Genomic DNA, 25,593 nt, shown 5'->3' with positions numbered 1-25,593 from the left:
GGGCCTAAGTAGGTACCGTGGATAACTGACACATCCTTATCCTTTCTCAAAGCATTAAGACTATCTTGAGGATATTGGGCTACTAATCCACCCTGAGGGAAAGGAATCGGGACCCTTTTAAGAAGCTATATCTCCTCTCATACCTTGATGCATAATTCATGAACCTGTCGTGTTTCCACCCTCCCACTTCCCCAGAAGTCCCTTCCGGAAGCCTGGTACCGCAATTCTGAATGTTCAGCTTCTGCCCTTAACAGGACCCGCCTTCACTTCCGTTATGGCGTCACATTCACCGAGGGCTCTGTTCCTGGGCAGAAGCCACTTCCGCCCCTACTTGTCGTAACTTCCGCCCCGAGTATCCTGGAGCGCGAGCAGCGCAGGATGTATTCGGGACGCTCCCGGAAGTGACTCGGACTTTACACTCCCCCCCTTTCCTCATTGCCGCTCCCCCTACCTAGCTATTTCCCTCCCTCCCCCCCCTTTTCGTTTCCGGCGCTCCGGCCTTCTCTCCGCTGCTACTCCTCTCTAAGACTGTGGGGGGGGAGGGAGGGGGGCGTGTAGGAATTGGAGTTCCCGGGAGCACGAGCTGCAGCACCACTTCCGGGTAAGTGTTAGGGAGGGAGGGGGGCCACCCACTGCCTCGCGCCCCCGCCCTGCGGGTGTCTCGCGCGCATTCCGTGCGTGTGAGTGTGTGGGTCTGTCTCGCGCTTGAAGTGCGTGCCCGCGCGCTCCGCTTCGCGCTCACCCTCCTCCCTTGCCCCTACTGATCCTCCCACCCCACTCGGCTCCCTCCTTTCCCAGCAAACGCCGCCCCTCCTGCGCTCTGGCTCAGGCTCTGGCGCCGCCGCAGCCGTCGCCGCCGGGTGAGTCTCGCGCCGCTACAGCCGGCGCGCGCCCAGCTCCCTGCTCCTCCCCCTCCCCTTTTCCTCTGGGGGGTGGGGGGGGTCCACGGTGTGACTGTACGTGTGTCCGTCCCGGAACCGGAAGTGGTTATGGAGGAGCGGGCGATGGGGAGAAATGGGGGGGCTTAGGGGGCGGGTGCCTGTCTGGTGGGTGGCAGAGTTCAGCTCCCTGGAGGGGAAGGAGGGACGTCCCAAGGAAGGGTCTTTGAGGAAGGAGTGGGGGGTGACATCAGGAGAAAGCTCCCAGGGGCTGTCTCCGGGGAGCGAGGGTTTGTGGGGCATAACTGAGGTCTCCAGTAGATAGACCACTGTGCAGGCTGAAGGAGGTACCTCTTGGCACAAGGCCTTTGGGTAGGCAGGGGGCGAAGTCCTCGTAGAAGTGGGGGAGGCTAGAGGAAGTGGCTGGGCCTGAACTTGGCCCTGTGCCTGACACAAGGGCTTGTGCATCCCCCTGCCCTCAGCTTTACCTTCTGAAGCCACTTCTCAGGGGCAGGAATCCTCCTTCTTTTCCAACTCTTCTGTTTTCTGACCCCTGATTATTTGTGGTCCTAAACGAAGAAGAATCAGTGTCTGAGTCTAGGAGTGGAACCCAGATGCTGGTGATAAGAATTCATCTAGGTTCCTGGGAATTAGATTTATTACCCTGTATCCACTTAGTAGGGGGTGGCACTGAACTCCTGTTACTCTGTCCTTCCATTATTTAATTGTTGGTTGTGGGGTCAGCCTGCCGTCCAGACTGACTACTGACAGTCAAAAGAGTTCCTGAGGTTCTTCACAGTTCTGCACCCTTACTGGCCCCTGTAACCTAGACAATTTGTTTACAGAAAGTTCAGGAGCCCTGGAAAGGAGAAAGAATAAGACGACAGGAGGAAGAGAGAGAGAGGGTAAGAAAATTTTGGGTTAATGACTTTTCTGGTTTAGGGGGAGGAGTCATAATTTGGAGGGACAGTGTGACAGATTTCTTTAAATAATAGCAATTTGTAATACTGGTGTTTGCTGTGGGAGAGAAATCAGTTATTTCTTGAAAGTGCCCAGGAAGTTTCAGTGTAAAAAGTTGGCACTATACCCCAGTTACCTTCCATTGCCACTAGTACTCAGCAGGAATGAACTATGAAATTGTTCAAGTGAAATTACTGAATAGTGTTGCATTCTGTCCAAAGGAGAAATTTATTCTGCTTTAGGGACACAAGAGCCCTAATTGCCAATATAGTCTTATGGTATAGCTTATGGAATTGCTTTCCTGTATTTGGAACACGCAGAGCTGAGGTTGGAGTGGAGTTTCTATCCTTAATATTCCAGTGGTGTGTTTGAAGTGAATCTGTTGAGTAATTAAAATTTGTGACATAGGGTTATTTGAATTTGGTGTGGCAGAGTAAAGTTTTCAGGAAAAAATCTGCTGCTTGGGTAGTTTGAAGTAAAATGGGTAAAACTGTATGAAGTAGACTCCAGAAGTAAACCTGGGAGAATTCATTGTATGAGACCTGATGGTAATAGAATTTTAGGTATACTGAAAATGGCAATGTATGGACTCTGAGTTTTGAGTTAAGAGTTTATAAAATTAGATGGTTGTGTTTTTTTTTTTTTTTTTTTTTTTGAGGTGCTGGGATTAAACCCAGGGCCTGAAACATGTTAGGCAAGTGCTTTACCACATGTTAAGCAAGTGCTTTACCACTGAGCTACATCCCAAGCCCTTTTTTAAATTCTGTTTTTGAGACAGACTGTAAGTTGCCCAGGCTGAACTTGGGGTTCTTCTGCCTCAGCCTCTGAGTAGCTGGGATTTGAAGTCTTTGCCACTGTGCCCAGGCAAGCAATCGATGTCTCAAGAACTAATTCCAGGGGCTGGGGATGTGGCTCAAGCGGTAGCGCGCTCGCCTGGTGTGCGCGCTCGCCTGGTGTGCGTGCGGCCCGGGTTCGATCCTCAGCACCACATACAAACAAAGATGTTGTGTCCGCCAAGAACTAAAAAAAATAAATAAATAAATATTAAAAAATTCTCTCTCTCTCTCTCCCACTCTCTCTTTAAAAAAAAAAAGAACTAATTCCAAGCTATTTTATAATATTTATTTTTTAAATATTTTTTTAGTTGTCAGTGGTCCTTTATTTTACTTATTTGTATGTGGTGCTGAGAAGCGAACCCAGTGCCTCACACATGCTAGGCAAGCGCTCTACCACTGAGTGACGACCCCAGCCCCAAGCTTTATGCATTTTTAAAACTTTGTTTTATTTATTATATTTTGATCCTTGGGATTGGACCCAGGACCTTGGGCATGCTAATCACAAGCTCAACCACTGAACTTCCCACCCCACCCAGTCTTGTATTTTGTTTTCTCACATTTCCCAGATCTGTCATTTAGAGTATAATAGGCACAAGGAGAGGACCAAAGTATTGTCCCTCCCACAATGGTTCATTGGTACCCTGGGTAGATGCTGCTGGCTGAGATTGCCAGCCATGTGATGGTTGTGTTTGTGTATTATGATATGGTGGTCTTTCCAAGTGAAATTGGGCTAAAGGCATTCCAAGTTATTTTGTAATTGAAAAAGTGCACCGAGTAATTATAGAAAAGCCTAAAGTCTACTAGGATGATCTCCCCATTGTTTTTCTTTTTGTATTTCTGGGAATAGAACCTAGGACCTTGGGCATGCTAGTCTAACTAAGCTACACCCCTATCTCTGCAGTGGCCCTTCTTGAATGTCTTTAGAACCTGAGAGAGAGATTCTGTTTCCTTATTGAGAAGAAAATGATCCTGAGCTAATATTGTAAACTTTGTGCAGTTGTATATTTTGATATTGTTTTTCTCAATAGAGTGTCTAAGTTTTTTCTGGAGTTGAATTACAGTTGATTCGTTTTTGAGTTGTCTTGATACATCTTGTAGATGATTACTAAGCTGGAGGCTATAGATCTGTTATTTTTGGTAGTTCCTTTGTAATTATATGGTCTTTATGTAATTTTCACTAATTGTTATTAACAGTCTTCATCAAGTGAAAATATTTCTCTGATTTTCTTCATGAGTTTTTCAAGGTTACATTTGTTAAGAGAATGTTATTTTCTTGGGGAAAAAAAATCATGCTTTACTTTTAAAACAGTGAAAAGCAGAAGTAAGTAGTGGGAAAGAGATGGTGATCTTCACAGTATCTGCCAAAACCACATGCTGGAGGCCTTGACACCTTTATTCCTTGATGATTGGCACTATGGAAGGATATGATCAAATGGACAAAACTCTGATGCAAGATACAAGTCTTACTCTGTGTTTCATGGATATTACTTAATAATGTCTCTCTTTCACTTCCGTAGTTCTTCCAAGATTTCTTTTGAGATTGGAAAACTAGGAAGAGAAGTACTAACTTAATTATAATAGGCCTTCTTATTAATAGAGTAGTTGAGGCTTAGATACAGTAGTGAAATTGAAATTAGAACTCAGATTTTCTGTGCAGCACTCTTCTTTTTTCCATCTATTAGAAAAGTTTTCCTTTGTTCTGTGGAATGGTAAGAGAAGCTTTCCTCTTCCTTCCTGGTCTAGGGTAAATTAGATCTTTTTTTTTTTTAATGGTAGATTAGGCATGGTGGTACATGCCTGTAATCCCAGTGACACGGAGGCAGAGGCAGAAGAATTACAAGTTTGAGGCCAGCTTTTGCAATTTTGACCCTATATCAAAATCAAAATAAGGGCTGAGGATAGCTCAATTGGTATAGAGTGCTTGCCTCACACGCATAAGGCCCTGGGTTCAATCCCCCAGAATAATAAATAAATAAATAAATAAATAAATCTTAGATATATCTTAGGGGGAAATACTTCTGAGTTCAATCCCCAGTATGGGTGGGGGGGTTGGGGGTGGGATTATCATCAAAACTGGCACTCTGAGGCTGAGTATGATGGTGCACCAGGTATTTGGGAGGCTGAGGCAGGACAGTCACAAGTTCAAGGCCATCCTGGGTACTTTAGTGAAACCCTGTCTCAAAAAAAGGGAGGGGGTGGGGGTGGGGATGTAGGTCATTGGTAGAGCACTTGCCTAGCATATGAAAAGCTTTGAGTTCAATCCCCAGTAACGCTATAAACAAAAATTACAAACAAACTGACACTTTGTGTGGAGGTGAATTTTTCCTTAAATAAATGGACTTAAGGTTGTAAGAATATTGATGTGTACCTGTTTATATGTTAGGATGGTTTGATGAAATTTTCTCCATGAAAGAATAAAAGGATAAGAAGCAAAATGTACAGTAAACAGATATTAGGTGATCTAGCCCCAAAGCATCCTTTTATACAATTCCGGGGAACACCATTTACATTGTATTCTAGCAACAGTCTTCATTCTTGGCTCTATTGCTGATTTCATTTTAAGGTTTACTTTATAGTTAAGTCAATTCTATTGATAGAACGGTAATGTAGTGTTTTGCGTTATCATTTTGTAGTAATTATTGCTTGTACTTGGGAGAGCAGTACTGTTCATGTGTCCCCTTTGGGGCTATCCTATATATTAGAAGTCCCTTAAACCCATGGTCTTATCTTGTCGCAGGACCAACTCTGGCTGTGACCTTCAGCTTCGTTCTCTTTAGAACCCAAACAGAAATAGACTGGGTATTCAAGAAATACAGGAGCCTTTGGGGGCTGGGGTTGTGGCTCAGTGGTAGAGTACTCACCTAGCATGCACAAGGCACTGGGTTCAATTCTCAGCACCATTTATTTATAAATGTAAAGTAAAGATATTGTGTCCACCTAAAACTAAGAAATAAATATTTAAAAAAAGAAAGAAATACAGAGGCCTTTTATTTTTCTAATGAAAGTCTGGATTTTTATTTATTATTTTATTTATTTTTATGTGGTGCTGAGGATTGAATCCAGTGCCCTGCATGCGCTAGGCGAGCGTGCTCTACCGCTGAACCACAACCCCAGCCCATCTTTCTTTCTTTTTTGGTTGAAGATAGACATAATGCCTGCAATACCTGTATTTATTTATTTATTTTTTATGTGGTGATGTACTGCTGAGGCTTGAACCCAGTGCCCTGCACGTACTAGGCAAGCACTCTACCACCAAGCTACAACTGCATCCCCAAGTCTGGACATTTTTTTTTTTGCACTGGGGATTGAATCCAGGAGCACTTGACCACTGAGCCACATCCCCAGCTCTGTTGTGTATTTTTTTAGAGACAGAGTCTCACTGAGTTGCTAAGCACCTCGCCATTGTTAAGGCTAGCTTTGAACTTGCTATTCTCCTGTCTTAGCCTCCTGAGCCACTGGGATTACAGGTATGCACCACCGAGCCCAGCCCCAAGTCTGGACTTTTTATTCAGACTACATTATTCCAAAATGAGTTATGTTGGTAGCCAAGTGAGGTTTCACAAGATGTAGACAGAGAACATGATCTTGACCTGCACGTCATTTTACTGTTAACAAAAACTTAAATCTTAAAAACATTTATTAAGAACTGCCTGAATAATATTCATTCATTCATTGATTTAGTCATTTTGGGCTTACAGGATTGAACTCAGGGGCATTTGACTACTGAGCCATATCCCCAACCCTGTTTTGTATTTTATTTAGCAACAAGGTCTTTCCGAGTTTAGTGCCTCACTTTTTGCAGAGGCTGGCTTTGACTTGTGATCCTCCTGCCTCACCATCATGAGCCACTGGGATTACAGGTGTGCGCCACTGTGCCCAGCCTGAAAAATATAATTTATTTCTGGAAAGATTCTAAATTTTAGTTTCTGAATTAAGCCTCAACACTGCAATGTATACTTCAGTTATATGGTTTTGATACCTTGCAGAACCCCTTTCCTTACCTAATCTTGGATGCCTGTGTTCAGATCCCTGCTCTGCTATTTACTGTTTGATTCTGTGCCTCTAGTTTCCTCATTTGAAAAATCAGGGTTGTAGTACCTTCCTTGTAGAATTAAGGGGATTAAATAATGTAAGAGTTGTAAGGTGCTTCAAACACTACCCTGGTTACAGTAAGCATTTAATGAATATTATTGATGATGACCATGGTGGTGATATTGTTTCCCATCACTTTATATGCCCTGTTTATTAGAGCTTACAGGGTTCCCTTCGAAACTCAGAGAAACCCTCAGAAACTCTGCTTGACCTGAGCTACCTAAAGGACAATACAAATGAATGTAATCTTTGGGAGGAGGGGCTTGTTCATAGGAGTTCTGTATAGGTACATTCTTATTTTCAGGCTTTCAGTTTCTCCCTCCTAAATTTTCATATCTTTAATGCTTTTACTTACTTGATTGATTGATTGATTTTTTTTAAGGCAGGGTCTCACTATATTGCTTAGGCTAGCTTAGAACTTTTGATCCTCCTGCCTCAGCTCTCAAGTACCTGGAATTACAGGTGTGAACCACCACACTTGGCTACTTCCTTGATTTTTTTTTTTTTTTTTTTAATCAAGAAGAAATTATAGGGGCTGGGGATATAGCTCAGTTGGCAAAGTGCTTGCCTCGCATGTAGAAGGCCCTGGGTTCAATCCCCAGCACCACAAAAAAAAAAAAAAAAAAAAGAAGAAGAAATTATATATCAGACCTTTCTTTTACTCTGCAGCCCAATTCTCTACTTCATTTCTTCTGTTCATTGCCACTGTTGCCTCTTATCCATTTAATTTTTCTCAGCTAAAAGTAGCATTAAACAGGGATTTGTGGATTAAGGTTTGTGTCTCTAGTGTCATTGTCAAAACCTATATGTATAGAGTCCACTGATACTCAAGTCATTAAATATTAAATTGCACCTGGTTGATGAATCCTATATCAGGGACAATTAGGAGACACAAATGTAGAATATGTGATCTTTCCAAAAAGTTTTGCAAGATTGGACCCTTAAACTGTGATCAGATTGAGTACCCTTTAAAGCTAGGCCTGGAAGTTGTAGGATATCACCTGTATGGGAAACTGTTCAGTTTTTTTTTTTTTTAGATTTTTAATATTTATTTTTTAGTTATCGGCGGACAAACATCTTTTATACGTGGTGCTGAGAATCGAACCCGGGCCGCACACATGCCAGGCGAGCGCGCTACCGCTTGAGCCACATCCCCAGCCCCATGTTCAGTTTTATTCTTCAGCTGGCCCTTGGTATTTGGATTCATCTAAAAATGTTATGTTGTTGCTGACGTGTACTATACAGTTAGGCCTAAGAAGATGTGTTTGTATTATAAACACACAGCCTTATTTTTCTTGTCATTATTCCCTAAACAATATAGTGTAACTACTATTTTTTTTTTTTTTTGATCTGTGATTGTTTTTAATTATCTTAAATCTTATGGTAACGTATTTTACAAATTTGTATTGATGGGTATATCTCTTTTACCTTAATCTTTCCATCTAATAAGTTGGCAAAAAGCACCACTACCAATCACCTAGATGTTCCATAGTATTGTTTCTGAATAGTTGTTTAAAAACAATCCTGAATGATAACTTAGTCTTAGAAAATAAAGAATTAAAAAGTAAAGTCTAACTTGTTACTGTATTATGCTGACTTAAAAAGCATCTGAACTTATAGATCAGCTTTAAATTTGAGAAGTGTTAAATATTCTTTATTTAATATCATACATAAACCACACTAAAAATGCCTTTCCATAAGGAAAGAACAGCATTTTAGATACAGGGAATTCTAATTAAATTGGCATGGTCAACAAAAATATAAAGTAGACACTGCTTCCTTATCTTCAACCTTTAATAGGCTAATGAACACAAATTGAAACAAATGTGAATCATGCTTGGTTTTGAGAGAGTGAAGGGATTTCCCCCATATTTTAAACATATTCACATAATCAGTTCTATAAAACTAAATATAAAACCAGTTTTCAGATGTCATTCACCATTTTTGTGAAATACTGAAGATTACTAATTAAGTCCAACCACAACTTTAAAAAGGGGAAACAGTGATAGAATTTACTGAAGTGGGAATATAACCAAAATATTAATTTAACTACAGGTAAGTTTTACTTAAATCAGGATTGTCCAACAAAAATAATTTTGTCAGTCATTCATGATCTGATTTCTGGTGTATCACATCAATTAAATTATGGTTCACATAAAAAAGCCAAGAGACATTTCTGTTTGGTAATAAATAAGGCAGTAGCTATTACTCATTAGTGGCTTTTTTGAGGTAAGCTATTAGGTCTGCCCTTTCTCCCTTCTTCTTAATGCCAGCGAAGATCATTTTTGTTCCAGGGATGTACTTTTTGGGATTCTCCAAATACTCCATCAGTGTATCCTCTCCCCAGGTGATGCCTTTGTTCTTGTTGGCATCTGTATAAGAGAATCCAGCAGCCTGACCTGTCTTCCGCCCAAACAGTCCATGGAGATTTGGCCCAGTCTTGTGCTTGCCTCCCTTTTCCACCGTGTGGCATTGGGCACACTTCTGAACAAAAATCTTCTTGCCTTTCTCAACATCACCCATTTTTAATTCGTTCTTTCGTGGCTAGCGCAAAGAAGCAAAGAAGGATCCCGATTAGAAGCCGGACGTCCCACTCTCTACTGTAACTACTATTTACAAAGCATTTATATTGCATTAGGTGTGCATTCTGCCAATATGCAAATATTATACTATTTTACAAAAGGGACTTGAGTGTCTATGGATTTGAGTATTCATAGGGCTTTGAAACCAATATCCTGGGAGTACTTTAGAAAATTGGTACTTTATATAAAAGTTGTTCTTTATTTTATAACTAAGGAAACAGGATTTGCCTATAGCTGATCCTCTGTCATTTAATGTTGAGCCTTATTTGTGTGAAACTGTTTCATATTTAATGCATTCCTCTCTGTTGCTACATTTTAGAAAAAGTAGGCTGAACCAGGCTTAACTGGCAATGTGTCAGTCAAGAACAGTTTGAACATAGTGATACATGCCTGTAATTCCAGCTATTCAGGAGACTGAGGCAGGAGGATCATAAATTCCAAACCAACCTGGTCAACTTTTAGAGGCCCTGTCTTAAAATAAAAAATTAACAGGACTGGGAATATAGCTCAATTAGTCAACTCTTTGAGGTCCTGTCTCAGAATAAAAAATTAATAGGGCTGGGGTAAAGCACTTGTGGGTTCAATCTCCAGTACGAAAAGAAAGAAAAGAAAAATTATACTGAAATAGAGTTATTTTCTTTGTATTTATTTTTACATAAATGTTTTGTATGAAAAATGAGGGTGCTAATAAGAGCAAAAATTGTGATCATCCTTCTGGAGAAGGATAAAGAACCAAGCTATGTTTAGAGCAATATTCTTTTGGCTTTGACTTCTTTGTTGGAGATCCTTCCAGTTACCTTACTACTTGAAACTCAGTTTCTATGGCTGTCTCCCTTGTACCTCTTCATCTTTTTTACATAACTTCACTATATCCTTAGTCATTGCAGTGTATGTCACACATCTTCCTTCCCCTTCTGAACTTTGATTGCTCTTGGCTTAGTGTAGTGGAATGGTGATAATTTTTTTAATGGACATTGTACATATTTATAGGGTACAGTGTGATAATCAAATACCTGTACATAATATGTGATCAAATCAAACCTGGTATTTCCCTCTCCTTAAGATTGATCATTTCTTTGGTTGATAAAGTATACTTTATGTACATACACACACACACACACACACATACACACACACACTTGGGATTGAACCTGGGGGCGTTTAACCACTGAGCCACATTTCCAGCCCCTTTTATTTTTTATTTTGCATCAGGGCTTGCTAAGTTGCTGAGGCTGGCTTTGAACTAGCAATCCTCCTGCTTTAACCTCCTGAGCCACAGGTCTGTGCCTTTGCGCCTGGCAATAACATTTTATTTACTTCTGCTGTTCCTCACTTCTTTATTCCACCAGTCTCATAGTCTCTCCTAACTTGCCTCTTGTGAGATTGCACCTTTTTTGGTCCAGGATTTTGGGAAACTGTTCTTGACTGACACACTGCCAGTTAAGGCTTCCTAGAGAAAGTGATCAGAGAGAAAATAGGTGGTGGGATGCCTGGATTCTCTCTCCATCTGTGACTTGACAGTGTAATTCTAAGGGATTATTTATTTATTTATTTATTTTTTAAAATATTTATTATTTTAGTTTTCAGCATGTGGTGAAGGTGGTGCTGAGGATCGAACCCGGGCCGCACGCTTGCCAGGCAAGCATGCTACCGCTTGAGCCACATCCCCAGCCCTCTAAGGGATTATTTTCCTTGCTTTTTCTTAGTGTTTTAAGCTTAATCATCACCTGCTTAATCATCACCTGCATACAGAGAAGAATTTCCTTAGGTGGAAATCTGTGGTATTACTGCTCTCACCAGAACTTTTTAAAACTGATAGTTCCCTGGTTCCCACTGCTCAGCTCAGATTGTTTTATATCCAGCGAAACACCACAGATGTTGTTTGACTTTGGGGGGATCAGTGTGATGGTGTCCCTATATAGCCTGGATAACTCAAAAAAAGTACCTTGGTTCTGATTTCTGCCATTTCATTCGTGTAGTTTCTTGGATATGTTGTGTTCTTGTCTAAAAACTTTTTAAGCTGAGCAGAACTCTATATTGATTAGAAATCTTAAAAATTTTTTATTTCAAAGGATTTGGATGTAAGGGATAAGGGAAAAGGGGAACAGTGGTAGGTACTTTGGCTATTTTCAAGCCAGTCAGTGGTTTACTTTTGGTGATCTTTCCCTCTCTAACTTCATTTCTCTTCTTGTCAACAAAGGAAAATAATTCCAATTCTGTGTCTTTGGGGCTTGGCAAACATTCTGTCGTTCAGTGAGATGTGTTTAAGTTTTGTCACAAGCATTAACCAAGATAGCCTCTTTTGGGTGGGGATATAAAGCTGAGTAGCTCCAGCCAAGGGAACTAGTATTTTAGACATTAATGTCTTGATTGCTAATTCCCAGCCAGGTGATCATGTGTCAAAGAAGAGACTAGGAATCCCTCAACTCTCCTCTACTGGTAAGCTTCTGCAGATTTATTCCAGGGAATAATATGGTCTCTCTCTCTTTCTTCAGGTAGAATGGAAGAATCTCATTTCAATTCTAACCCATACTTCTGGCCTTCTATCCCCACAGTCTCAGGACAGGTAAGTGATGTTTTTTGCTGCCCCTCATTAAGTACTTTTTTTCAACTAGTGAGTAAAGTTCTGTTACTGAGTAAGTAGGTTCTATTACTGTGGAGATTGAAGCAAGATAAATCACATGCTGTTTCACTGCATCCTCAATCACTGAGATTATATATTGTTTCTCTTTTGGCTGCTGTCTGGAAGCACAAAGATATTAACTTCTTATTCCTTGATCTCCAAGGAGGAACGACACTAAAAAGTGTTTAGGGAACAGGCAAAATTTAGACTCTCAGTCTGAAGAGGGCACTCCTCTCCCCTCTCCTTTCCTTTCAGATTGAGAACACAATGTTCATCAACAAGATGAAGGATCAGCTGTTGCCAGAGAAGGGCTGTGGGCTGGCTCCACCCCATTACCCCACCTTGCTGACAGTGCCTGCCTCAGTGTCCCTGCCCTCAGGCATCAGCATGGACACAGAGTCCAAGTCAGACCAGCTGACCCCACACAGCCAGGCATCCGTTACTCAGAATATTACGGTGGTCCCTGTGCCGTCTACAGGACTGATGACTGCTGGTGAGCACCTCTGCTCTTCTCCAATCTGAGGTGTTGATCTTCCATGATCAGTACCCCAGGCTGGAGGGCTCCGAGGACATGGGGAGTGGGATATGTGTTTGATTACTCAATCAAATTTTTATTAAGTGCCTACTGTGTGCCTAGCAATGTGCTAGGCATTGTGGGGGATACAAAGAAGTAGAAGATGCGGTCCCTGCCTTTGAGGAGGTGACATTCTTTCCTTCTCTGAATCAAGGAGTCTCCTGTTCTCAGAGGTGGAGAAGAGAAGGGAGTCAATCAAGGGGTAAATCTCACTGTTACCAGGGGGGTGGGGACAGGGGTTAGGAGACCATTATTCTTCAATAGGGTTTGGGGTTTCCTGTATGTACTATGGGATGGGGTGGTGGTGGTGAGGGGTTAATAAGACAACAATTTGGGGGGGATAATATGAAATAGGATTAGTACTGAACAACATGACACCATCTTCTTTTTTCCCCCCAATCTTAGGTCCTGGTTTGGTAATCACATCCCCCTCAGGCTCTCTCGTGACCACAGCCTCATCAGCTCAGACCTTCCCCATTTCGGCTCCTATGATTGTCTCAGCTCTTCCCCCTGGCTCACAAGCCCTGCAGGTGGTCCCTGACCTCTCCAAGAAGGTAGCATCAACCCTAACTGAGGAAGGAGGCGGAGGTGGTGGTGGAGGTGGCAATGTGGCTCCCAAGCCCCCCCGGGGCCGCAAGAAGAAGCGGATGCTGGAATCAGGACTGCCTGAGATGAATGACCCTTATGTCCTCTCCCCTGAGGATGAAGATGACCATCAGAAAGACGGCAAGACCTACAGGTAGGAATCAGAGCCAGGAGCAAGATGGGGTGAGGGTCATTGTCTCAGCTTCCCCTATGTCTTGCCCTGATCAGGCTCTATACTCTTGACAGCTTTACTCCTCAGAGTCACTTGCATGTCAGATGTTCTGTCATGGGGTAGGAAGGCAGAGCTGCTGGTACTGCTCTAGTGGCTCTTCCCCCAGGATGCAGACCTCTTTTCCCCCTTCCTTTTTAACTCTGGTTATGGTAGTCATCAGCCTTGACTGATTTTTGAGTAACAGGAGAGTTTATCTCTTGTACTAATGCTTTAGACTGGGTTTGAGACTCTGCAGGGGATTTGGGGTTTTTTTTGTTGTTGTTTGTTTGTTTGTTTGTTTGTTTTTGGCTTTCTGCATTCCCCATTTCTATTTTTCCAAACAAACAAATCAACAAATCCTTTTTGGTAAGCACCTAACCTAACCTGTGTACCATCCACCAGCTCCTGTACCATGTTTGAGCACTTCAGTCCACCTGTTCCTGCATGGTTAAGATGATGGGAGGGGGTCTACATAAAAAGGTGGGAGGAATAGGAAGCCTCCCCCTTTTGAAATATATGTTTATAAAATGACTGTTTGCTTGTTTTTTAATTTGTGGACATAATTTAATCCTCTACTTTCCCTTAAGTTGTCCATTACCAAAAAGCTTTATATTCATATTTGCATGTGGTACTATGCAAAAATAATTACATAAGTAAACTCCCTGCCCTTTGAAAGTTGAAAATCTGTTAATACTCTGAGAGCTATCAGGGTCCCTAGTGGGTTTGGGGAGTTTGGTTCCAATATGCAGAGTGGGATAACCACTATCAGAGCTTTGATGCAGACAGGGGCATATGTGCATGGCTGGGAGATTGGGTCTGTCCTTAGTGTACCGAGATGGGCAATGTTGTTCCCATTTTAGGAGCGAAGGGAACTGCGGCACAGGAAATGGACAGAGCCTTGGGCTCATGGATTCAGTTCCCGGCTCCACCACGAACTTGCTGTGTGACCCTGGGCAAGTCCTTTTCCCCTCTCTGGGCCTCAGTTTCCTCATCTGTAAAATGGGGAGAATTCTGTTTATAACTCCCATTTGTTTGGGAGTATATATCAGATAAGCTATGAAATGTTGGGAGCTTCAATAGAAAGATAAGAAATAGACATTATTTAGCATTTATTTTTATTGTATTATATAATTTTACTATGGAGAGTAGCCACAACTACAGTGTTTAATTTCCTTTTTATGCATGGAAATGAGAGGAGTGTTGCTATGCAGAAAGTATTGAGCACTGCAGAATTCCAGCTCATAATCTGAAAGTTCATTGCAGCTTTATTATTACAGGTGTATCCCACTTTATACAATAAAAGTGTTCCTGGAAAATGTTTACATCATATCATATTATAAAGGTACCTGACAAGTTTGATTCATTTAAAGGCATTTTATATCACTTCATAAAATGAAAAATCCTTTTTATTATGTAGAAATTCAGATTTTTGTGTTTATTTAAAATGAGGGCATTATGACATGGAGATGAATCTATATAAAATGTAGGAGTAATGGGAAGCACTTCTGACAGATTGGAATCCTCTGATTCTGATACAGTTTCTATGTTTATTAGTTTTTTGGACCCACATTAAAGCTATCTCTGAACTTCCCAAACTCTATATATTAAAAGAAATGTGAATATATAGTTGGAAGGAAGCCTGTTAAGACTTTGTGTACCCTCAGAGATTTTCTTGAAAGACCCTACACCCAAGTGACTAAAGAGAACTCTGAAGAATGATTGTATCCTTGGTAAACAAAATTAATTCAGAATCTTAGAACTCTGAAGTTGCAAAGAACTCTTCTTAATCACAAAGAATCCCAATTTTGATGCAGCTGTGGGTCAACTACCTCCATTCCAGTGATCAGTAGCATTTGACTGGGTACTGATGGAATTAGGTTCTGTTACTCTGGGCTAGACAACTTATCTTTGTTGTCATCTGTTAAATGGGAAAATTAGTCACACCCTTATTTATCATATGCAAATATTTTGAGGGAAAAATAGAGTATTTGAAATTATTTTGAGCATCTTAGGATGAGAATTCAGAGTAGTTACTGTAACCAAGGCATTGTATGCTCCAAGGACATCATTCTTACTATGATGGGTGTGAATAGTGCCCCTTGGAGCACCCTGTGATGTGGAGTGCTGGCTTTTCCATCCTCTGTCATCTGCTCTCCTGAATCAGATTTCTTTTCAGTCACCCAACACCCTGCCTCAGAGGACCTTTACTCTTTTATTTGGCTTCATAAAATTTTAGAGTTGGAAATAAGAGGTTGAATATCCTTATCCAAAATTCTTAGGACCAGAAGTGTTTAGATTTTTATTTTTTCAGATTTTAGAATATTTACATATATATGATGAAATATCTTGGGAATGGACCCAAGTCCTAACATGAAATTTATTTGTGTTTCTTATGTACCTTATTTGCAGAGCCTGAAAGTAATTTTATACAGTATTTTCAGCCCACATTTTGACTGTGACTTGTTACCTGAGGGTGGATTTGGAAATTTCCACTTGTGATGTCACATGAGTGCTCAGAAAGTTTTTGATTTTGGAGCATTTCAGATTTTTGGATTATGGATGTTCAGTATATATTTTAGTAGTCACGTGGGCCAGTCCCTTCACCAGGCAGATGATTGTCTAGCCTCTGCTTGAGTTTTTAGTGTCAGGAATCTTGTCTTAGGTCAGCATCATGGCTTTGTAGTGAGTAACTGCCCTTTTACAAATTACTTGCTTTCTGAACCTATGTGTTCCTTTCTGTAAAACAGGGGTACTATTTGCCAGGTGTTTGTGAAGAATAGAAACAATGTGTCTGAATTATAGTATCACGGATAACACCAAATGGCAACTATTATAATCATCATCATTATATATAGTACCTTTGAGATTGTTCACTCTGTGCCCAGTCCATTATTTATTTTTTCAGATTCTTCTCTAATTGGGAACTTCAATGAAGGGCGATATTTTCTTCTTTATAATTAACTTTTAGGGCTGGGGTTTTGGCCATGAGGCACTGGGTTCGATCCTCAGCACCACATAAATGTAAAATAAACATATTGTGTCCACCTAAAACTAAAATACAAATATAAAAAATTAACTTTTACACTAAGAGTACAGTTGTGTGTTGAATGCCTTCACACAAATTAATGAGATACTTTACTTGAATTAAAATGAACATATTGGCTGGGAATGTAGCTCACGCAGTGCCATGGGTCCATCTGGGGTCGGGGGTGGGGACATGCTGTTCTACCTGACTTGAGAAATTTTAGCAGTCAAAGGGAAATTATCTTGCAACTTTAGTACTGTTACTCCAGGTGACACTGCCCATTTGCTAACCTCAGTTTTAGTGAAATACTTCGTAGCATAAGCTCATTCATCAGCACTGGGGCTGTTAGCATTAATGCCATTTTATTACAACTTTGACTATACTGGGTGTTTGCTGGTCCTTCTAGCAGCAAAAACTAAATCCCTGCATTTTGCAGACCAGAAAATTGAGGTCTAGCCGGAGATGGTGGTGCACACCTGTAATCCCAACAACTTGGGAGCCTGAGGCAGGAAGATTGCAAGTTCAAGGCCAGCCTCAGCAACTTAGTGAAGGCCTAAACAATTTGGCAAGACCCTGTTTCAAAATAAAAAGGCCTGGGAATGTAGCTCAGTGGTAAAGTGCTCCTGGGTTAAATCCCCAGTAATAAAAACTATTGTCTATGCCCTGTAGACCATGATGATTATTAACAGAACTTTCCCCCTTCTTGTGAAGTGATTGAGCTTTCAGATTAATAAATTAAAAAGTCAAATTTCTTTCAGAGTTATCAAGTAAGTAGAAGAAAGGACATTGGGCATTAATGATTGGGATTTTAGTAAAATCCTTACTATAAGGACCAAACTAACAGTGATAAAAATTTTTGTCTGTGAAACTTGATGTTCTTATCTCAGTTATCCTCTAAGAAATTCTGAAATGGGAAAAAAATGCAGCAGTCATCACCCCACCTCATCCCAAACCCCTCTGGGGCTGTAGCTCAATGGTAGAGTGCTTGCCTACAGGCATGAGGCACTGGGTTTCATCCTCAGCAACACATTAAAAATAAATAAATAAAATAAAGGTATTGTGAAGATACTGGAATGAATAAGTAAATAAATAAATGTAAGGTGGGGAGTACCCTGAGAAGAGAGCTTGCCCTAGTCACCTGGCTTCCCAAACCACCCTTCTTCCTGCTAGCTCAACTTTGGACACTAGTGAGTTTTACAGAAATAACAGGGTTCCGTATATAAATAGCTTTTATCCAGTAAAGTCTAAAGAGTTATGACTTAACTCATGCAAATATCTCCTTATTTGATACTTTGGGACAGTGTCAGAGGATGAGAAGGATCACCAACTCCGGTTGATGATGAGTGAAAGCACACTGGGTACTGTTGATGTTACTCAAAGTACAGACATTAGCTTATGTGCTAGGAAAGAAGAAAGGTTTAGCATGGGAAAATCTGTTTTGCAAACTTCTTCTCCTAAAGACTTGAGGAGTACAACTTATTCCCAACAGTTAACTTGTCTTATTGCAAAAGTGGTTCTTGCTTGATTGCCAGGAGGCTGGATGCAGAGGATAGATGATTGATGGAATGTCACCTACAGGGTAAAGGCCGGACATTATATGGTTTGGAAAAGCCCTCCAAATAATTACTATACATCCCCACCCTTATCCCTCTAGGAATCACTGCCAAAAAGGAAGTAGGAAAAATCTGAGGGAAGATAATTATCTGTGAAGAAGGCTAGAATCTAGTCAGTTGTTCTCTTCATTTCCATCTAGATGGGTTGAGGAATAATGAAGGACAGACATTAAATTAAACATGGAGAAGTTGGGGAAAGGAGTTCATTTAAAGCTTGAAATCAAATGACCTGATATTTCTGGTCCAGTGAAATTCACATTCACCCAAATCCTATAATAGTTTTTTTGTCTTACTAGGGTTGAATTCTATTTTTTGTACAGTTAGGAGTCCAGTCATGCAGGAAACATTTACTGAATATTTATAATCTGATGGATACTGTTAGAAGCTTAGGCTTTAAAGATGAATAATAACAAGCTCCTACTCTCAAGGGTCTCACAGATACAGTTGGAATGTAAGATTAGATAGGTGGGCTTCTCTTGGAAGTTAAGGGGAGGGTTCAGCAATGGCCTCTTGGTGGGGAGGATTCTTTCTAACCATTGCCCTCATTTGGCCCAGGTGCCGGATGTGCTCACTGACATTCTACTCAAAGTCGGAGATGCAGATCCACTCCAAGTCACACACCGAGACCAAGCCCCACAAGTGCCCACATTGTTCCAAGACCTTCGCCAACAGCTCCTACCTGGCCCAGCACATCCGTATACACTCAGGCGCTAAGCCCTATAGTTGTAACTTCTGTGAGAAATCTTTCCGCCAGCTCTCTCACCTTCAGCAGCACACCCGGTAAGGCTGCTCTTGCTTTTACTCCACCACTTGGCTGTGAACTTGTCCCCAAGGCCATATTGCTTGAACTGATTACTCTTTCCATGTGTATTTTTCTTTTTTAACCTTTCCCTTTGAAATATTTAAGTCTCTCCTGTTATTCTCTATGAAAAATGAGCTACATGTCCTAGCAGTGTGGGGGTTCTCAAAATTTGTCGTCTCCAATTCCAAAGTCTGGAACAATTTTTGTGGTTTCTCTCTATGTCTGTGTTTGGAAATCTTCTGCAGAGAAGGCCCTGCTTTTACTATATGCTTCAGTTCAGAACCAAGGTGTGCATTCAACTTCAGGTCCATGGGGAACAGGCGATATTGGTCTTTGTTCAGATTACTATTTGGAAGCAGGGTATCTGTGGTGAGTGTGTAAACTTAGGAGAAAGCCAAGGGTTTTGAGACTGACTTGTTTTAAGGTTACCAGGAGCCATGGGTTGCTCTTCATCATCTCACTGCCATTTTAGCCACCGACTTAGGATCAGCAGCAACCTAGATTTGGGTTTCCTCTTCATTAGCTTCTCCAGGCCGGAGCGTGTTTGGGAGGAGGGAGGAGGGGGTGCTTTCATCCGTCAAGCAACATCATTTCACCCAGCAGAGAGCTGAGCCCGAGGTGTCGAACTGCTTCCTCCTCCCCCTTCCCTCCTCTCCTCTCCGGCAGGATCCACTCCAAGATGCACACGGAGACCATCAAGCCCCACAAGTGCCCGCACTGCTCCAAGACCTTCGCCAACACCTCCTACCTGGCCCAGCACCTCCGTATCCACTCGGGGGCCAAGCCCTACAACTGTTCCTACTGCCAGAAGGCCTTCCGCCAGCTCTCCCACCTCCAGCAGCACACACGGTAAGGGAGAGTGGCGGGCTACTGACCCCGCCCCGCTGGCATGCCCTCCCCACCCCCGCCCCGGACACACACAACAACCCGCATGCGGGGGGCGGGGGAGAGACCTTGCTGGAGGAGAATATGACTGGAGGACATGGCTGGCATCTGAAAGAAGGAAGACCAAGCGGCAACATTGGAGACTCAAGTGGATGTTAAGCAAACCTTTCTGGGGCAAGGGCTATGCTGGGGAGATACGTTGACTATATGATATTCCCTGATTGATGGGATGAAGAGACACACCTGGAGCAGAAACAACTTTTCTTTCCTTTATTTCCCTCTGAGAAAATACTCCTGCGTGGATCTTGCAAGATTTCCTCCTTGATGCCAAAGAAGAGGTATTTGATTGGAGAAGAGCATACCTCTAGCCCTCAGGGCTTCAATTATGAATGGGAGATATAATCAGACATTATCTGGCACCAGCCTGTGACACCCACAGCAACAAGCAAGGCTCCAAGGAATACCAGGAGTAAAGAACAAAACGTACTAAATATTACACAGAAATGGCACACAGAAAATGAAAAGGCTCCTACTTCATAAGGATACGCACTGTTTATTTCGTGAATCTGGATTTAGAAGGAGATCTGCCAACTGGAAGAGCTGATGGTCTCCTTCGGTGATATCTCAAATTGAACTGCAGTCCAGACTTAACTGGTCATAGTCCATCTCACTGGCTTCTTTAGATGTGATATTCCCATCTTATAATGATATCTTGCTTTAAGGAGTCAGGCTTTCTTCATTAGAGACATATTCTGTGATATTTTTGAGGTTTTTATACCAGAGGTCCAGAAAAGCACCTGGTCATAGGGATGGTTGTGAAGTCCCTGATAAGGAGCAGGTGTTAGTATCCTCAAGTCCTGGGCTCATCTTAGCAAAGGATCCTGTGGCATTTGGGGAAGAGGTCAAATTGCTACTAGCCTAGGCATTTCCTGACATTAGTGGGCTAGCCAGGGGAAAGTCCCTAGGAGTTTCCGTAAGTTTTCATTAATACCACTGTTGCTTTCTACAATCAGCTTAACTGCTTTTCTTTGATACCAGAACTTCTTTGGAAGTGATACTGAAGTCTGAAGAGTTTCTGGCTGTAGAGTTGGGGCCAAAGAAGTATTATAATGTTTTTCTTTGCTATTGATTTTGCCTTGTTTCTAAATATTTATTAGGACAGTTACTGTAGGAGCTGAAATGTATGCGAAATTATGAACTACCTGTTTTCGGGGAGCCAAGGCCTTAGTCCCTGCTGCCCCAGCAGAAAGGGGGCTGTCTTGAGCTGAATGATGTAGGCAGTGCCTGGGAATCAGGCATTGCAATCTGTTCCTGTTAGACAGGAACTAAGGCTGCTGCCTCCTGCAGGCTCATCTGATGCGCTTCCTTAGAAGGGAACCTAATTTATGCTTGGAGGAGGTCTTTCTCTAAGTGGCCTTGCTGATATCCATTTCTTTCTTTTCTCATTCTGTACAGAATCCACACCGGTGATAGACCATACAAATGTGCACACCCAGGCTGTGAGAAAGCCTTCACACAACTCTCCAATCTGCAGGTAAATGTTCTTACCTCCGTGTAAGACCTTGAGTGTGAGATTAGGGTCAGAGCACCATTTAACTAATACAATGGTTCTCCAACTTTTCAGAACTGTTTTACTCTAAAGAACTATTTAGAGGGCTGGAGTTGTGGCTCAGTGGTAGAGTGCTCACTTAGCATGCATGAAGCATTGGGTTTGATCCTCAGAACCACGTAAATGTAAAATAAAGATATTTTTAAAAAAAGAACTACTTAGAGCTGGGGCTGCAGTTGTAGCTCAGTGGTAGAGCACTTGACTGGCATGTGTGAGGCACCTCAGCATAACATAAAAATAAATAAAAGGTATAAAAAAATAACATTAAAAGAAAGAAGCTTTCATGTTTCTTTCTTTTGAAAAACAAAACAGAACTACTTATGGGCTTGGTGTGGCCCAGTGGTGGAGCATTTGTCTAGGATGCTCAAGGCCCCAGCACTACAGTGGTTGGGGGGGGGGGGGGATTTAAAATTACCGAAAAACCCAAAGAACTCTGATTTATGTGGGCAATAGCTATATATGTAAATATGAAACCTAGAAACTTGAAAAATATTTATTCTTTTTTTTAAAAGTATATGAACTCATTGCATGTCAACATAAACACTATTCCAAAATCCTTCAGAAGGAACTTTGTGGGAATAATGGCTTTGTTTTACATTTCTGCAAGTTCCTTTAATGCCTGGCTTAACTGAAGCTGGGAATGTATGTTCACATCTGCTGCATGCAGTCTGTTGTGATGTTATACATCATGTAATCTCTGTACAGTCATGAGGAAACAAGAGTGAAAAGACACTATTTTGATACTAAGGGCTCCTGAAAAGGTCCTTGTGTTCCATAGAGATCCCCATATCTCACTTTAAGAACTGCTGTAAGAGGAAGAACAGGTATAAGCCATCATTCTAACTTGCAAATTCTGATACGTGCTGTATGAAGGTATGCTTCTGCCCTGAGCCTTTAGCTTGAGAAGTTCTATTTGAAGCAATTTCCATTGCCTTCACGTGGAAAGTGAAGTTGGAAGCCTGGTACCCACTTCACAGTTTTCCATTCAAGTTAAGGAGGCAGGAGGGAAGAGCACAATACACTCATTACCCATCTGGTTTCTTCTAATTTTTCTCAGTCCCACAGACGGCAGCACAACAAAGATAAACCCTTCAAGTGCCACAACTGTCATCGGGCGTACACAGATGCAGCCTCACTAGAGGTGCACCTTTCTACGCATACGGTGAAGCACGCCAAGGTGTACACCTGCACTATCTGTAGTCGGGCATATACATCGGTGAGTGCTGTTTCTTCCCTTGCCTTACCCATAGCCCTGTAAGACATCAGTTCACTCTACCTCTTCTTTCTGGCCAAAAATCTGTTCCAACAAATGTAATTCAGAAATAATTAGACCCATACGTGAGGATATAGGGGACGCCTGATCCCCCAAACCTATAAAGAGTAATAAACAATGATTCTTCATTTACTTACACATTAGGCAAAATAAAGCCAATTGAAATGTTAAGAGAAAGATTTAGGTAGGTATTTTCCATTAGACTCCAGAAAAAGGTTGTGAAGTTGCTTGATTGAAACATATTTGAGAAAAATGGCAACTTTTCCCTCTTCCAGTTGAATGTCCATAGTGACTTTTAAAGGCGCCCTTCCTTTTTACATAGCAGTGTGCACTGAAAGTGCCTGTTCCCAGCTCCAGAATATCTCTGTATAAAGGTACTCTGCTGAACAGAGTAAGAGCCCAGGATGCTTGTTAACAAGTAATCTCTCTTCCCTTTTCATCCCTCAATTTTTTACCATTTCCCTCAGGAAACATACCTTATGAAACATATGCGCAAACACAACCCTCCTGATCTCCAGCAACAAGTACAGGCAGCGGCAGCAGCAGCAGCAGTGGCCCAAGCTCAAGCTCAAGCTCAGGCTCAGGCCCAGGCCCAGGCCCAGGCTCAAGCTCAAGCCCAAGCCCAAGCCCAAGTCCAAGCCTCCCAGGCATCACAGCAGCAGCAACAGCAGCCACAGCAGCCACAGCCACCACACTTCCAGTCCCCTGGGGCAGCCCCCCAGGGTGGGGGTGGTGGGGACAGCAACCCCAACCCTCCACCCCAGTGTTCCTTTGACCTGACCCCCTATAAGACGGCGGAGCATCATAAGGACATCTGTCTCACTGTCACCACCAGCACCATCCAGGTGGAGCACCTGGCCAGCTCTTAGAGATCCGTGCTGCCACCCATTGGGAATAGGAGAAAGAAGTTCTGGTCTCTTTCTCCAACTCCTCTTGGGAAAAGTCCTTTTCTTCCGTGACAAGCCTTGGCACCATCTCCTTGGGCCTCAGGCACAGGTTTCCTTTACAAGATACCATCATTATTTTCAACTCTTCTTCAAAAGGAACATCAGCCCTCCTGATTTGCAAAGGATACTGAGCTGATTGTGTCATCCAGCAGCCCCCCTCCCAAGCAAAGCTTTTAAAATTGGGGGTTGGTGCTCAAGGGAAGGATTTGCTGTGACCTCACAGAAACTTGTCTGGTGTGGGCACTTACCCTCTCCCTCATCCTCCAAGTTCAGGCTAAAAGAAGACTAGAGGCTGGTTCTCCAGATAACAAAGAGAAGGAAGCTCCAGATGCAACCAGCCTCCTGTTCTATGCTTGCCTGCAAAAGAATAGAGGTGTTTTTTTGTTTGTTTGTTTGTTTTGTGTGCCCCAACCCCTGAGAGCCATTCTTCTACATGGTCTCACTTCACTTCCTACCTACTGCTGGTAGAAGATGATTTGGGTGGGGATTAGACCTCCTTTTATTTGTAAGGGGGCAAGGGCTTAGATGTAATCCCCAAGGGCCAGAGATTCCCCAGGTGGTCAAGGATGGCTTAGAAGTATGGGTTATGGTTTTCCTTAGAACCTCTCGTCCCATTCTTTGTCAACCAAGGCCCTGTACTCTGTCTCCCTATCTGATCCCCCAAGGAGCTATGAGAACTTTGTGTTCTCTGTGAAACCCCCAGAACAAATGTGTTGCAGAGAAGGGAGTGTTCAGGGTAGACAAAAGGACTGGACTTAGCTCCCTAGGTGCCACGGTCAGACGCCGGACATGGATTTATATATAAATATATATATATATAAATATATATATACCCGCTCATCACGGCCATCTTTGTTGTAACCATTTCTGTGTTTATAAATGCATTATCTCTAAGAATTTTCATATTTGATGTTTTGTTTATTTTTGTCTTTTTTTTTCCCGTCCACCCTGTCCTCTGGCCACGGCATTTTTATTTTCATTTAACTTTTTTTTTTTTTTAATCATGACAGATTTCAGAAAGAAGAACACTTAAAAAATCAGGAAACCAGTTGTTATAAAGCAATTTAAAAATGAAAAAAAAAAAAAAAAACCTTGTGTACAAACCAAGGGATGTTTTTAGAACATTGTATAGAAATAAATTCATGTAAAAGGATCAGAGGCAGTGAGTGGAGCTACTGGTGTGAGCGAGCGAGTATGAAAAAAGTATTTGGGGAGTTGTTCAAGGGCAGTACTAAGGATTTACTCCATAGTGTGTGAAAAATGAATACTTGTGTGCTGAGGCTCCATGTGTGTGATTCCACTGCTTCAGGAAGGTTTGGTTTTATTCAAGTGGAATCTTTGCTTATGAAGATCTGTCATGGGGATTGTATCCTCTAAATAGATAAGAACAAGATTTCAGTTATGTGTTAACATCTCTGTTCCCTGTCTAAAAAAAATGGAAGCAGACCTTGAAAGGACCTATAACTGCCTGAGTCTCCCCAGTTGCTCTGTTCTAAGACTTGTGACACCAAAACCAGAGGTTTGCAGTAGTGGGAACCATAACAAGTTAATGGGTATATATGATGAACAGTATAAAACACAATTGAGTCTCCATAATGTAGTGGTTATCAATACACCTCACAATGCAGGATGGTTAATAGCATTGGGGAGTAGGAAATCATCTGGACTTCCCACACAGATTCTACTATTGACCAGTATTGAGTTAGATAACTTCCAAGAATACTTTCTGAAAACGTTTTAGTTTCCTTTCTTTAAGTACTGAAAAAATGACCAAGCTCCCATATCTGAGAACCGGTGGTATCTGTGTCTGCTGGCCCACATTACTCATTATGTACTGGGATATAAATAAATAATCCCCACTTAACTTTGGGATTGGGCATTCAAGATAGTGTCTCAATATGCAGATTGACACTAATGAATGTTTTACACATAACCAAACATGCCACTGTTTATTAGCTTCCTGAATATTTTTTTTTCTTTCCCACCAACTTTAGAGAAGCTCCTGACAGCCCTATTTTCCAGTATTGGAACTAGAATCTACTCTAAAAGCTCCTATCCCTCACCCACTCTTTGCAATGACCGTATGAAGTAGGTACTA

At 41.9% G+C, this 25,593-nt stretch overlaps 2 protein-coding genes across 13 annotated transcripts; one reads left to right on the top strand and one right to left on the bottom strand.

Moving 5' to 3' along the window:
* Positions 1-435: 435 nt before the first annotated feature.
* Znf384 (zinc finger protein 384) lies at positions 436-24,405 on the top strand. Of its 12 annotated transcripts, XM_076854064.1 has the most exons (13): positions 436-601; positions 799-860; positions 1,724-1,783; positions 11,844-11,914; positions 12,227-12,464; positions 12,700-12,747; positions 12,951-13,284; positions 14,202-14,294; positions 18,535-18,759; positions 19,448-19,630; positions 21,122-21,200; positions 22,333-22,491; positions 23,016-24,405. In XM_076854064.1, exons 4-13 carry the CDS (start codon positions 11,849-11,851, stop codon positions 23,415-23,417), a joined length of 1,827 nt encoding a protein of 608 aa, XP_076710179.1. In that variant the 5' UTR covers positions 436-601; positions 799-860; positions 1,724-1,783; positions 11,844-11,848; the 3' UTR covers positions 23,418-24,405. The 12 variants fall into 12 exon arrangements, with proteins under 12 accessions (XP_076710179.1, XP_076710180.1, XP_076710178.1 ...); XM_076854065.1 differs by lacking the exon at positions 799-860; XM_076854063.1 differs by lacking the exon at positions 436-601 and having other exon boundaries at positions 635-860.
* Positions 8,899-9,335, bottom strand: LOC143396651 (cytochrome c, somatic). Its single transcript, XM_076852590.1, has one exon. The coding sequence runs from the start codon at positions 9,287-9,289 to the stop codon at positions 8,972-8,974; it is 318 nt and encodes a 105-aa protein (XP_076708705.1). The 5' UTR covers positions 9,290-9,335; the 3' UTR covers positions 8,899-8,971.
* Positions 24,406-25,593: the final 1,188 nt, after the last annotated feature.

Source organism: Callospermophilus lateralis, chromosome 4 (assembly GCF_048772815.1).
Source record: "Callospermophilus lateralis isolate mCalLat2 chromosome 4, mCalLat2.hap1, whole genome shotgun sequence".
NCBI lineage: Eukaryota > Metazoa > Chordata > Mammalia > Rodentia > Sciuridae > Callospermophilus > Callospermophilus lateralis.
This window is presented reverse-complemented; position numbering and strand designations above follow the sequence as displayed.